The sequence below is a fragment of the Lissotriton vulgaris genome, chromosome 2_1 (assembly GCF_964263255.1).
Source record: "Lissotriton vulgaris chromosome 2_1, aLisVul1.2, whole genome shotgun sequence".
NCBI lineage: Eukaryota > Metazoa > Chordata > Amphibia > Caudata > Salamandridae > Lissotriton > Lissotriton vulgaris.
In genome coordinates this window covers 392903112-392915598 of record NC_141687.1, presented here as the reverse complement: position 1 = coordinate 392915598, position 12487 = coordinate 392903112, and the positions used below count along the sequence as shown (strand labels likewise).

The window sequence follows — 12487 nt, the reverse complement described above, 5'->3', positions numbered from 1 at the left end:
CCAACTCATGCCTCAATGCTTGAGACAGAGGTCCTTGCCTTGCTGGTTAAATCAGTCATAAAGTGGTGCTTTCAGGTGAGAAAGAAGCAGAATTTTAATCCCTTTACATCTTGGACAGATGCCAGAGACCTATGCTGGATCCCTGTCTGCTGTTCATCTGGCAGTAAAATGTCAGGATATATTCCATGAGCCTAGGCTTTATTGGCCTTGATCTCTGGAGATTGGTTGGTGTCCCTGCACGTTGTTGACACCTACTTTGATTGTATAATTCTATCTGCCCACAGCCGATACTTGAGGTTCACAGTGGGGTGCGCCCTAACCCAGTTTTTGGTCCTCCCGCGTTTGGACTGACAACAGCCCGCCTGCCTTTACGAAGGTGCTGGCAGACATGTCCGCTTTGCTTTTGAGGTCAGGATTCCATGTATCCCATACTTGGACAACAGTCTGGTGAAAGTGGAGTGCTCTGTGTTGGTCCATGAACATCTGCAGGGAGGGATGACTCATCTCGACGACCTGGGCTTTACAATAAGCATGCATCAACAAGCATCCAGTGTGTCTCGCCTCACTCCCACAATTAAGCTCACCTTTGTTGGAGATGTACTCAACATAACCCTTACATAGGCCTTTCCTCGGAGGATCTCAGTTATTCAGGTGTTTATTCCAATGTGCCTGACTGAAGCTTGGATCCCTCTACTGCAGCTCTCTTCCCTTCTGGGTCTCATGGCTTCTAGCATCCTGTTGGTGTTTCATGCCAGCTGGTAGATGTGTCCCCTACAGTGATGTCCGAGAAAGCAGTGGCTGAAACACAAAGCAAGTAACTCTGCGCAGGCACCGGTCTACCAGTTGGTGCATGAGCCTCTGCACTGCTGGATTGTTACCGCCAACCTTCTGACAGATCGCTCTTTCAGCTCTCTGCAGGCTCGCGGTGCCTATAGTCCTAGATGCCTCCTCGCTGGGCTGGGCTGGGATGCTCATTCTGTTCAACATGATGCCCAAGCGAGAAAGTCATGACTTCCATCTCAGTTTCCAGACTATGAGGCTGCATGCATGGAGATTGAGCGGTGCCTCCTAGAATTCTTTTGCCTTCTTGATGAGGTTGTGAAAGTCATTTTGGCAGCCAGAAAACTTGCTACTAAATCCATCTATGCTGGTAGCTGGAACACGCTGGTGTGTCATCATGCCTAAATCCTTTCAAATCGTGTCTAACATCTTGAGGTTTGCACTGTCCCTTCATTATTGGAGTCTGATAGTGAACACAGTTAAAGGCCTTATGACAGCTCAGCCTTCCCTGTATACATCTCTACGTGTGGCGCAGTTTATTTAGAGGTTTGCTTGACTTGTTTGCTTCTATTCCATTTATTGTTCCTTTTATAGCATCAGTTGCCGGTTGACCCTGAAAAAGGGCTCTGCTCGTTGCAATTAATTCTGCGCATAAGGACTTCGTCTTTTCTCAGTTTGTTGACTTCATAGCTTCCTACCTCGGACATGTTGGTGCTTCACACCTGCCCATCCTTCTTACCAAACCTAGTTTCTTCTTTGGACATAAATGAGGGATCTTTCTTCCATCTCCCATACCCAACCAAGGAGGAGGAGCAAGTGAATAAACCTGACCCCAGACATGCGAGGTACTACATATAATGCACTTCTCAGGACACAGTGAATTATCAGCTGTTGGTGGGCTTGGCTTGATCTACCAAGGGCTAGACAGTGATAAAATCACTACTACGCACTGGGTCATCCGTTATATCAAGATCACCTCCATATGTGGTTGTGCTTATTCCACTAGGGTCATTGCTGCTCCCACGGTTCTTTCCATAGATAACCCAATTTCCAGGAGGCTACATGGTCCTCTTTGCATGCCTTGTGCCATGCATTTCTGCCTCGCATCTCAGGCATACAGTGACAGATACTTTTCCTCAGCTATAGTGTATGGTTTCCTTGTTTAACTGGTATTACTCATTTCCACCTCCCATGAGGAGCTGCTATTGGTCTCATTCATAAAGTGAGGAATCTATGGGAAGTTGTGTCCGTCAGACCTAAAAGTTACTTAAAAACCTTCAATAATAATATTTCTGGTGGATGCATAATCTTCCTGATGGCTCCTCACTGCACTCCCTGCTCCCCGAAAAGTTAGCGTAAGACTTAACAAGACTGCACGGCATGGAATCATGTTAGCTGCTGTATTTATTGATATTGTGGCTCTCTCAGTTCCTTTCCGCGTGCATGGATGGGGCATGGAAAAAATATCGGGAACTGACAGCGTGTTGTTTTGGTGCTTAATATAATGAAGTCACATCCAGAGTAATAGCTGGAGCTGCACAGCACCACCTTATGGTGCTGGAGAGTCATCGCTTGGAACACAATGTTGTACAGACTAGTCTGAAGCCTGGATAAAGTATTCTGAAGGTGAGAATCTGCAGAAAGATTATGTATCCACCAGAAATATTGTTACTAAAGTTAGGTAGGTTTTTCTTAGACAAAGTTCCAAAATGAAACTTCATATTTATTTATTTATTTATTTATTTTTAATACTTATAAAGCGCAACATTTACCCTTAGGCGTCTTGGCGCTAGTAGAACCAGTTATTTGTAGCGGTTAGCATAAAGAAAGAGTGATCATTGGGCGAACAGCCAGGTTTTTTGTGTGGATTGTTATCTATAGCCTTATCACCCCCACACAATATTCACTTTTTATTCCTACTGTTTCAGTAGCTAGCTTTTGTGCTCAGTGGTTGTTGTATGGCTATGGCATGGTTGTGCAAGCCACCGCCCTGATTGTAATACTCCAGCTTGCTATAATGAACTGTGAATAGACAGGTCTTCGCCAGGGCACTGCAAATGAAGGAATATTGTCTCACTATGTACCTATTTTTTACCTTCAGAGTCTTATGAGGAAGTATGAAGGAGCACAGGAGGCCACCCAGGTTCAACAAAAGCTAAAGGAGGTACTGTATTTGAGACAAGCTGCGGGGAGTAGCATGTTGTGGGATGAGGTGTAATAGTTAGGGCTAATAGCGAATTTTCTAATTAGCACATAGTGAGTCTGAGTTTCGGACAGCCTCAGTCTTCTTATACTCGGGACTCTTCTGGGTTTCCTAGCTCTCTTTCTAAAGTGTATCTTATTGCCTCCGCCATTGGCCCTCGAACTACCTTAAAAAATATTCACATGTTGAACAGAGGGAAGGATTTCACTTTTTTTTCTGGGTGACTGCTTCTATAAACTCTGGATAGAACAAAGGAGAGCAATGAATGAGTCCCCTTCTATCCTCTGATCTGCTTAAACCAGTATAAATATAGAAAACAACACACAATCAAGTTGGATCATGAAAAACCCCTTTAGAGGTTGACAGCATGGGTGTGGCTGAGACTTTTCCAGTCCTATAACACTCTTGATGTTCACAGACACCACCCAGTTGCATATCTATCAACCTCTTGACTCCAAAATGCGGGTGAAGCCAGGCATTTAAGGTGCACGGAGAATCAACACTCTTTGGTAGGTGATATATATGTGGAAAGTAGGTGACCCCCATTAAAATCCAAGGCAGGTGAACAGAAGTAAAACACAGGGTGGCATTCATCAAATGCAGGTGAGTTGATAGGTATGCAACTGGTGATTAAGGGGCTAATCTTCTGTGTGAGTGACTCTGCCCCAGTCTCATAGACTCTAACTGATCAGGAAAACAGGGGCTTTTCTAACATGTGACTGACCTTTTTCCCCAACAAAACCTGCCTCCAAAGCTATATGAAAGATGGGAAATTTCCTGCTTCTTTATAGTTTTGGGAAATTAGCTTCACAGGTTGTGAATGGTTTCAAATATGCACCCGCCTATGTTTACCACAGCATGATGAGTCCCATTAGAAGTGAAATCATAAGCATGAAAAAGAACTTTCATTTCAATTTTCCTTTTATTTCTGGAAACAGGCAGCAGAGTTAGAAATTGCTAAGAAACAAGAGGAGCTGGAAGCGCGGAACAACTTGGTCAGAGAGGGCCAGCTTGAGATTGAGAAACTGGTGAGTGTAGGGTTTAGACTCTAAAGTGCAATAGATGTCTTCTAAACAGGATCTTTTGTAGCACGTTTCGGGTTATTTATCAGTACTGATATTATGGATAGTAGGACACTGGACAATTACAAGATTGTCCCTTAGAAATGGGGAATAACCTTCAGAAAATTGTACTCCCGCACTGGTTCCTAGTGCTATTCTTCAACTGAGGGTTGTTTTTTTCCCTGGAGAGGTCACCATGCTTTGAGCAGGTGGAGGTTCAGGTAAACACCTGTGAGCCTTGGTTAAGTAGGTGGTGACTTCTCTTACTGGCTGCATCAATAGTCACGACCCACTTATTACCTGCCCTGTGTGTGTAAAAGGGAGCTTTTATGTGACTGGTTTGTGCACCTGGCCGTAATATGAAATGTATGCAGTACATACATTATCCTAAACTCACACTCCCCCTACAGTCTCAGCTGCTGGAAACGTTCATCCCCACTCCTTGCAGAGCTAGCTCTGGTCCTACCTTAACTCGCTTACTGGTTCTCAGATTACTTGGTCATCTGTCCTCTCCTTTTGCCAAAAAACACTTACTGGTCCACTTGGTGTCGTTTTCAATATCCCATTCCAACTATTCTTTCTGGACCTACCGCTCTTCATAGCCCCCCATCCTCTCACCTGTATACCAGGCTGTGATGGCCTGAAAGCCCCATTGCTGAATCCTGCATCTGCTGCCTCTGAAACCTCTCCTCCACCCTCACACTGTGAAACAAAATCCCCAAAAGTTGCCAGCCTGCAGCGAGTTAAATGTGCCATAGAATTTTAAATGGTAAGGTTATCTTTTAACTCCTTAAACAATGTGACCTAATGACTCCAGCATCACATTTGTGTGCATAGGTACTTACATAGACTGGTTCATGCAGAAATGTAAAACTGGGCCAAAGTGATAAGCAATCAAAAACTGATTCACCTATACTTATCCTGTTGCTACGGTTCACTTTGTAATATATTTGTTAGGATACATGCGTCCCCGAAAGACTGTAACTAGCCATACACCTAAATTATATGCCTTAAAAGCCTTCACTGCAATGAAAACAAGCGTTTACAATGCAACGGTCTCGCCTTTGCAAAAGTTAGAGCTCTTGGCATAGTAAATGACAACATTTTTATTGATGTGTTGGTTTTGAAAACAGATAAATAAATGGCATTGTCATTTACAATGCCAATAGCTTAATCTCTCGCAAATGAGAGACCTATTGCATTTGCACCCACACACACACACACACAGAGCACACACATACACAGAGAGCCACACACTTAGCGACACACAAACACAGCCACACACACACAGAGCAACACACACACAGAGCCACACACACACACAGAGCCACACTCAATCATTTGTAACAATTTTTGTTAATTGACACACTAAACTTTTCATTCATTCACCCTACAAGAAGGGGGTAATCACCCTGCCTAGCAACTTTTAGGGTACCTACAACTGCCAATATCGTCTAGTATTTCACACTATAAAGAGGTCTGAACAGGGAGTTGAGGACGTAAGCAGAAGATAAAAACAATGCCACTTACTTCAACTACAACAACAAGCAAGAAACTGGTTAAACATGTCTAGGTACCAAACAGGGGCAACAAGCCACAGTAATGAAACAAACAGAAAGTAAGAGGGTGCACCAAAGGGAGGAATGTGGGAGTGGATAAGCACACACCCGGGGACCATGCTGCTCCTTACCAGCTTATGATATTTATTATGTTTGGCCTAAATCTAGAGCTGCTCAAGTCACATTTTAATACAAGCATTTGCAATGCAATAGGTCTCGCATTAGAAAAGTTTGAGCTATTGGTATTGTAAATGACAATTTTTTTATTTATGTGTTGGTTTTGAGAATGGCAAAATTAATAGCTTTGTCATTTACAATGCCAATAGTTATAACTTTCGCAAATGTGACACCTATAGCATTTGTAATGCAATATCTGTTGTATTTACGTGACTTAGATGTATTGCTATTACGAATAACAATGGCTTTTAATTTTTTTAAATAATTAATACTTAAATAAAAGTCATTGTAATTTATAGTGGCCCTTCAGGTAGCACTTTCCCTCAGAATCAGTAAGGGTAATAGTTCCAGTCAACTGGACACTCTCGGCGCCAGAAGCAGGAACGTGAAAACAAACACCCACCTTCTCCGGAGTTCTGAAGGCCATCTGCCTCACTGACTCTGCCCCTTGCTGCAGCTTTACTTAACTCTGCCTAGGGCATCACATCTGTTCTCATGAAAAACCCGAGGCCACAGAACTCACAGCAGGAGCTAAATGCACGACATTTCAGTGCTCTGGGACAACGAATGATAAAAAAAAAGCTCTGATCCCCAAAAATGGCGGCCAGTGCCCCTCCCCCGCATGCAATCCTGGCACAAACTAAGCACTGAGCCCGGTGAAAATCATTTGATTAACTGGACCTCATTTAATTTCACCCATGCATAGCTGCTGAACCCCTGAATGCAGCAATTGGCAGATGGCCAGTTTATCTTTGCAAAGGGCTGCCACTGCCTGTTTATTATCTTTTCATCCGTTTGATGTAGAAACGATTTTGGAGAAATGTTCAAATTATGCCAATTGATGCATTATGTGGCAAATGCGGCACATTTGTAATTACGTGGAAGACACAGCGGAAGCAAACTCGCATACTTTCAGTGTCCGTGGACATAGGTAAACACTTTCTGGCGCTGAGAGCGCAGTTGTGCCATGTCACAGATGGCCTACACAATGCTCGCTTATCCTGAAGCAAATGCACCCACCTGCTGGTTTCCATCGCCGCTCTGTGCCTTTGCTGACTGGCTCCGACCACCATCAGCGGTCGAGTGACTGGCCGCGCGCCTGTAAAACAGGAGCTGCTAGCTCAGCACCAACCCGCGTGCAGCTGGCGGCCAAGGGCTTGTCATCGGAAGTCCTATCCGAAAACACTGTCCGGACCAACATACAAAGTGGCTAAGCCAGTCACAAGCCCCCTCTTTCGCTCTCTGCTCTGCCTGGCAGTACAGCCCTACAACCCAGATAGGATGTGGCTTAATGGCGAGAGTTGCCGGCTCCGGCGCTGGGGCGTCGGCTGAACATCCTGTGATTCTGGGCAAATCACTTAATCTCCTGTGCCTGCCAAAAATTAATGTGTCCCTGTGTAACATAATTGGTGCTAATGTAAAACCCTCAAATACCTTCAGGTCGAATTTGGCGTTGCAGCAGAAACATCTCACCCCCTAACAAAGAGATCACAGCGCGCTGTCGCCACTCAAGCGGCCTGCCCTGTCGCATTCACACAGATGGCTGAGCACAGAGAATAGGTGGCTGAGACGTCAATGTGCCAGCTAACTTCACCACAGGAGCACCGGGCTGGTCCGGTGAAGTCAATCAGGGTCGGGTTGGTCTGGAAAACTTAGATAGCTAACACGTCGGCCTGGAGCGTAGAACAGCCTTGGCTGAGACGCGGGAGGGCAGGAGCGTGACGCCGTGAGCGTGCACGTTGGCGGTCCCTGTGGCTCGTGCCAGTGGCGGCGCACGCGCGGCTTGTGAGGCTGTGGGACGGGGCCACATCTTAGAAGCGCGTTCACAGACCGGTGTCTGCTCATGCACCGGTCTGTATCACTGGGGGAGGCAACACAGCGACAATAAGGCTCGCTAGCGGCAGCGCTTCATGCTGCAACGCCAGGCGAGCCCTAAAAAAACAAGCAGAGGAGTGAATGTAGTTAAGATACTAGCACACATATACAGGAAAGTAATTACGGTGTGTACAATCAATACCATCAGCAAAATAAGTAGTTCTGCGACACTCCTGTTGAGGTACACACAATCAACCCTCGATAGAGTAAGGATAATGTGATTATTGAATGAGGCATTATTACAGTTGTGGGGTGTGCCATGGTTTTTCCACACATTTTACTGCATTGAGATCGTAGGACTGGATGGTATTCCTACTATTTTGAGCTTGCTTTCACAATTTAAATTGCTTACTATTACACAGAATTATACATCTACTGAAATTATTTTTATTACACCTTTGTTCTATTCCAGCACACTTCTTCGGGATGGGGGACACTTGATCAACCTTAGGATATAACTTGTTTAGTATTTTTTCGTACTGTTCACATATTTGAAAATTACATGAAGTCTCTGAGATACACCACAGAGGTTCAAGGTCTTAATGAAAGCCCTATGGCCCAAATAGGGGCGTTCTATAAAGGGCTGAAACGTCAATTATATAACGGTGGAAATATTCTTTGCACTGTTTAAACTACACACTGTGGACACAACTAAAGTAACTAAAGTAATTTTGTCCACCAGTAGGTAGTTTTAAGCACCATTTTTCCGAACTATTCTTTTCTATAAAACACCTCAACAGTAGGACATACACACACAGTGGCATCAAGGGCACCCCTTCATGAAGTGTGATAGCACACTTTGGTAGATCACCTGATAAGTGTGAGGTGTAACCCTACGATGAGAGATGCCAGCCTTCAGATGGGTGAGAGTTTTTGCACTATTGAATATAAATGTTTTCATTTGATACATTACAGATACCGCACATATACCTAAGCCTTTTACTAGTTTATGCCCTCAGGTACCTTTAGATAGTATCATATAAAAACGTAGCCATGGAAACCCAGAACAAGCGGAGAGTGAGAACAGCGTTACATCAATGCCTCTTTGAGACATTGACTTACAGAAGAAGTACGGCAGGTTGCCACCTGTAAATGGGTCAAGTGGCAAGCAGGGATGACCCATTTGTCTCATTAGAAAAGATAATCAATGCTCATACTGAGAGCTGCTGGTCTAAAAGATGTGCTTTCTTAGAAACAATGCCAATCACCTGTGCATTGATGGAATGTATGACGCCTGGACACAAGGAGGCTAGCTGTGCACCTGCGGTGGGGAGTGGGGATGATCTCATGGCAGATGGAAGCATCTAAACCCAGCTCCCGATGATGCCTGCTGTGCAGAAAGTTTTAAGAAATCCTCATTTGAGGTGCAGAATGCAAAACCTGTTTCACCAGCAAGGACCTAAGGTATGACCGACTCCAATGGAGAATAAGAAAATTGCATGCCTTAGTAGACAGGACAGGATAGGCTAGTGGTAAGCATAAGGTCCTGTCTCACCGGTCTTCTGGACAGAGTAAATGCTACCCTTTTATGAACCATTTTCACGAAAACTTGCTAGCCTGCCTTGCAGACCTCAGAAAGACTTTGCCAAATCACTAGAGAGGCTGATTACAAGAGATGTAGTCAGACCTCTTGCGATTAGCCTTCGCAAACTAAAGAGCAAGCAAGCAAGCAACATTCCAGATTTGGGGTTCAACCAAGTAACCCACCCAATCCAGTTCATGTCTGATTCAGGTCAGGCTAGTAATGAAAACCCAGGTGAAATTCCACAATGATAAAGGTAAAGACTTGGAAGATAGATCAAGAAGGGACAACATCTGGATCCAGAATGTAAAGGAATAGCGGAAGACCAGCAGCGACTCCTCCATGGGAGCGGGGAAGCGTCACACCCCTCCCCATACCCCCCCCCCCGCCTCCCCCCACCCACTCCCACAGTATTGGACAAAAAGTGTCAAAAATGAAATCGTTCTAAAATTATTTTATTACCATTTTTTTTTTACACTTTCTGCCAGCAAACAGAGCGTGAAGGCAGGGCGGGGCAGCCGTGAGGAGTGGCCACTTCTGTCTGTATGCATTGTGCATGTTGGTTTGGCCGGCTTCGTTGCTACAGTCAAACCAACATGCGCAATTAAAACGTCTCCAACCCAGCTGTCTAGGACAGCTGAGTTGGAGAGTGGGCACAGGCCTACAGTGCCTTTTGGAGCGTGGAGCATGGCTAATCAAGACGCTTTAGAACAGCGTTTTGATTGGATGAGAGAGTTGGCTGTAGGCTTCGTGCTGGCAGGAAGTGCTGCAGAACAACGAGGGCGTACTGCTGAACATCGTGTGGCAGTATAAGGTAGGTGATTTTTTTACGTGTATATTTATGTTGTGTATATCGTTGTGTATGTGTACATTTATATATGTTTATGTGTATATATTATGTGTATATTTTGTGCACCCCTTTAAATGTGATTTGCCACCAACCACCTATGGGCAATCCCTTTTTGCCTACCTTAAGTCTCTCTTTAGGAGGATGCTGGAAGAAAGTCACTCCTTCCCTCTTGGCATTGAGTGAATTCAGTGTGGGGAATACATTGAAAAAATCTACCAAATGTCTATAGACATTGTGCCCAAGTTCATATCCTACCAGTTGAAGTTACAGATTCTGTGGAATGGAAAGCCTCAGATTAAAATCCATTTTATGGAACATCAGGTGACCATACATTTAGTTTTACCTGCATATACACTGCTGAAGAGGAGATAGTACAAATCATTCATAGCATATGGTTGACCATAACAATAAACAAATACAATATTCACTGATCCTTCATGAGGAGCTACAGTTAAGTGGAAAAATATATGTTGTGTTGGGAATGTCCCTTGCATGTGTGTATTTTATATCCTGTTTTTTCAAATGTTTGGCCCTAGACTCCCACTAATCTAGTGTGTTGACAGACCTTGACATGAGTGAGATTCCGGCCCTGTGCTTTGACCTGGAGTTGTGCATCAAGCATACCCTCATTATATTACCAGTGGATTACTGTCCCTCTTGTGGGTTTTTGGAACTTAGATTGGTGGTGGCAGCATATCTAGTTTTGGGAATCCATAGAGGTGGCCAGCCTTTCTATGGGGCATATACTCAAGGACTTGTCACCGAGTTATCAACACTTAATTGCAGCCAAAGTCGTGATAAAATTAACCCCCTATTTACAAGCTGGTGTTAACAGCCGATATCACCAGTTTACCTGCGATAGCAGCTGCAAAAAACATCGCCGCAGATGACCCCGGCAACTATCGCTAATGAGATACAGAGTAGGCGATCCCGTGCAAAAAACAGCGAACACACCACTTCGCAAAATTCACAACAACCAGCAAGATCTGCGATAAGAACACAAAACTGGCTATCAGGCGAGTTATCAGCCGGAATTTTACATCTGCTCTGACCTGGTGTAAAGTCGCATGACAGCCTGCACCACAAAAGGGAGCCCAGCTCAGAGCCACACCAGAAGAACAATAGATGCCATGGAGCCAATGAACATACAGCTCGGACACCTAAGAGGGCCACAGCACCCACCGCCCCCACCCCCAGATCCCCCTCCCCCCGAACTTGCCACACCCCCCTTCCTCCCCGGACCACCACAGAGGCAGCGCAGACAAAGACTGCGGACCCTCAGAAAACGCACAAGCCTCACAGACCTAACAGCAGAGGATGTCATTGCCCACTACAGGCTCAAAAAGACAACCATTCTCCACATCCTGAACATCAGTTTGAATAGACTGACGGTACCATCACAGCGCACAACCAACATCATGCCTCAGACAAAACTGCTGGCTGGGCTGCACCTGTTGGCCACTGGTACCTTCCAACCAACAACCGCCAGAGTCGGAGGAGTCTCACAGCCAGTCCTAACAAAGTTCATCAGAACTTTCTTGAATGTCAACATCAGCTTGGTACCCCAGCACCTTCATGTCCTACACAATGCACAGGAACAACTGGAGACCAAGCAAGGCCTCCACGCCATAGCTGGCTTTCCGCACTTGTTGGGGGAAATTTACTGCACACATGTCCTACCTGTGCCCCCTGCCAAAACAGCACACAATTACTGCAACAGAAAGCAAACGCATTCCATCAATGTGCAGGCAAAAGTGGACCACCAGGGACTCTCCACCTACGTCGCCACCAACTACCCAGGCAGTGTGCATGATTCCTACATGTTCCGACAGCCGATCATCAACCGGCGCTTCCAGGAATGCACCCACGGAAATGCTCTGCTCGTTGGCAAGAACCAAATGAACACACCCACACCCCAACTCCACAATCATGCTACTCACAACTCTGGAAACGCACATGTTACACAATCACATTCAACATGCCAAACAACATGCTCACCCACCAGACATGACAGCACAACTTACTGTGGAAACCTGGCTAGCCATGGACATGAGCCATCAACGGCATGGCACCGCAGCCACACAATAGCAGATTGTGGGGAGAGGTGGGAACCAAGCATGTGCGAAGGATGCAAGTGAGCTGGATATGAGAATGCACACAATACCAAGTGTGGCATGTATGTGCTAGACAGACTGCAGTATGCAGACCACAGACAGATCCATGTCAACATACACTGCTGGTGTTTGGAGTGTACTGGACAGTGGTTGCAACCATGTCACCGCAGGCAGCGGGTAAGACCTTGGATATGTAGTTTTATCGCCACCCACTCAATATGTCAGAGGATTGGACTGGAACATCGTACGCAGGTCCAGCGTGTGTGTGTGTGACTGATAACTGCGGCGCTCTGGGCGTGGTTCAGTACAGGAAATGTGAAAATGCATTTATCTGTCGCAGTGTGGG

General features: G+C 45.4%; 1 protein-coding gene across 1 annotated transcript in view; it reads left to right on the top strand.

Annotated features, from left to right (window-relative positions):
• Window positions 1–12487, top strand: part of TRAK2 (trafficking kinesin protein 2) — an 845826-nt gene that overhangs the window by 826649 nt on the left and 6690 nt on the right. The window contains exon 27 of the mRNA XM_086955254.1: window positions 2882–2944. Coding sequence (XP_086811380.1) covers window positions 2882–2944 — 63 coding nt within the window. The remainder of the gene's footprint in view (window positions 1–2881; window positions 2945–12487) is intronic.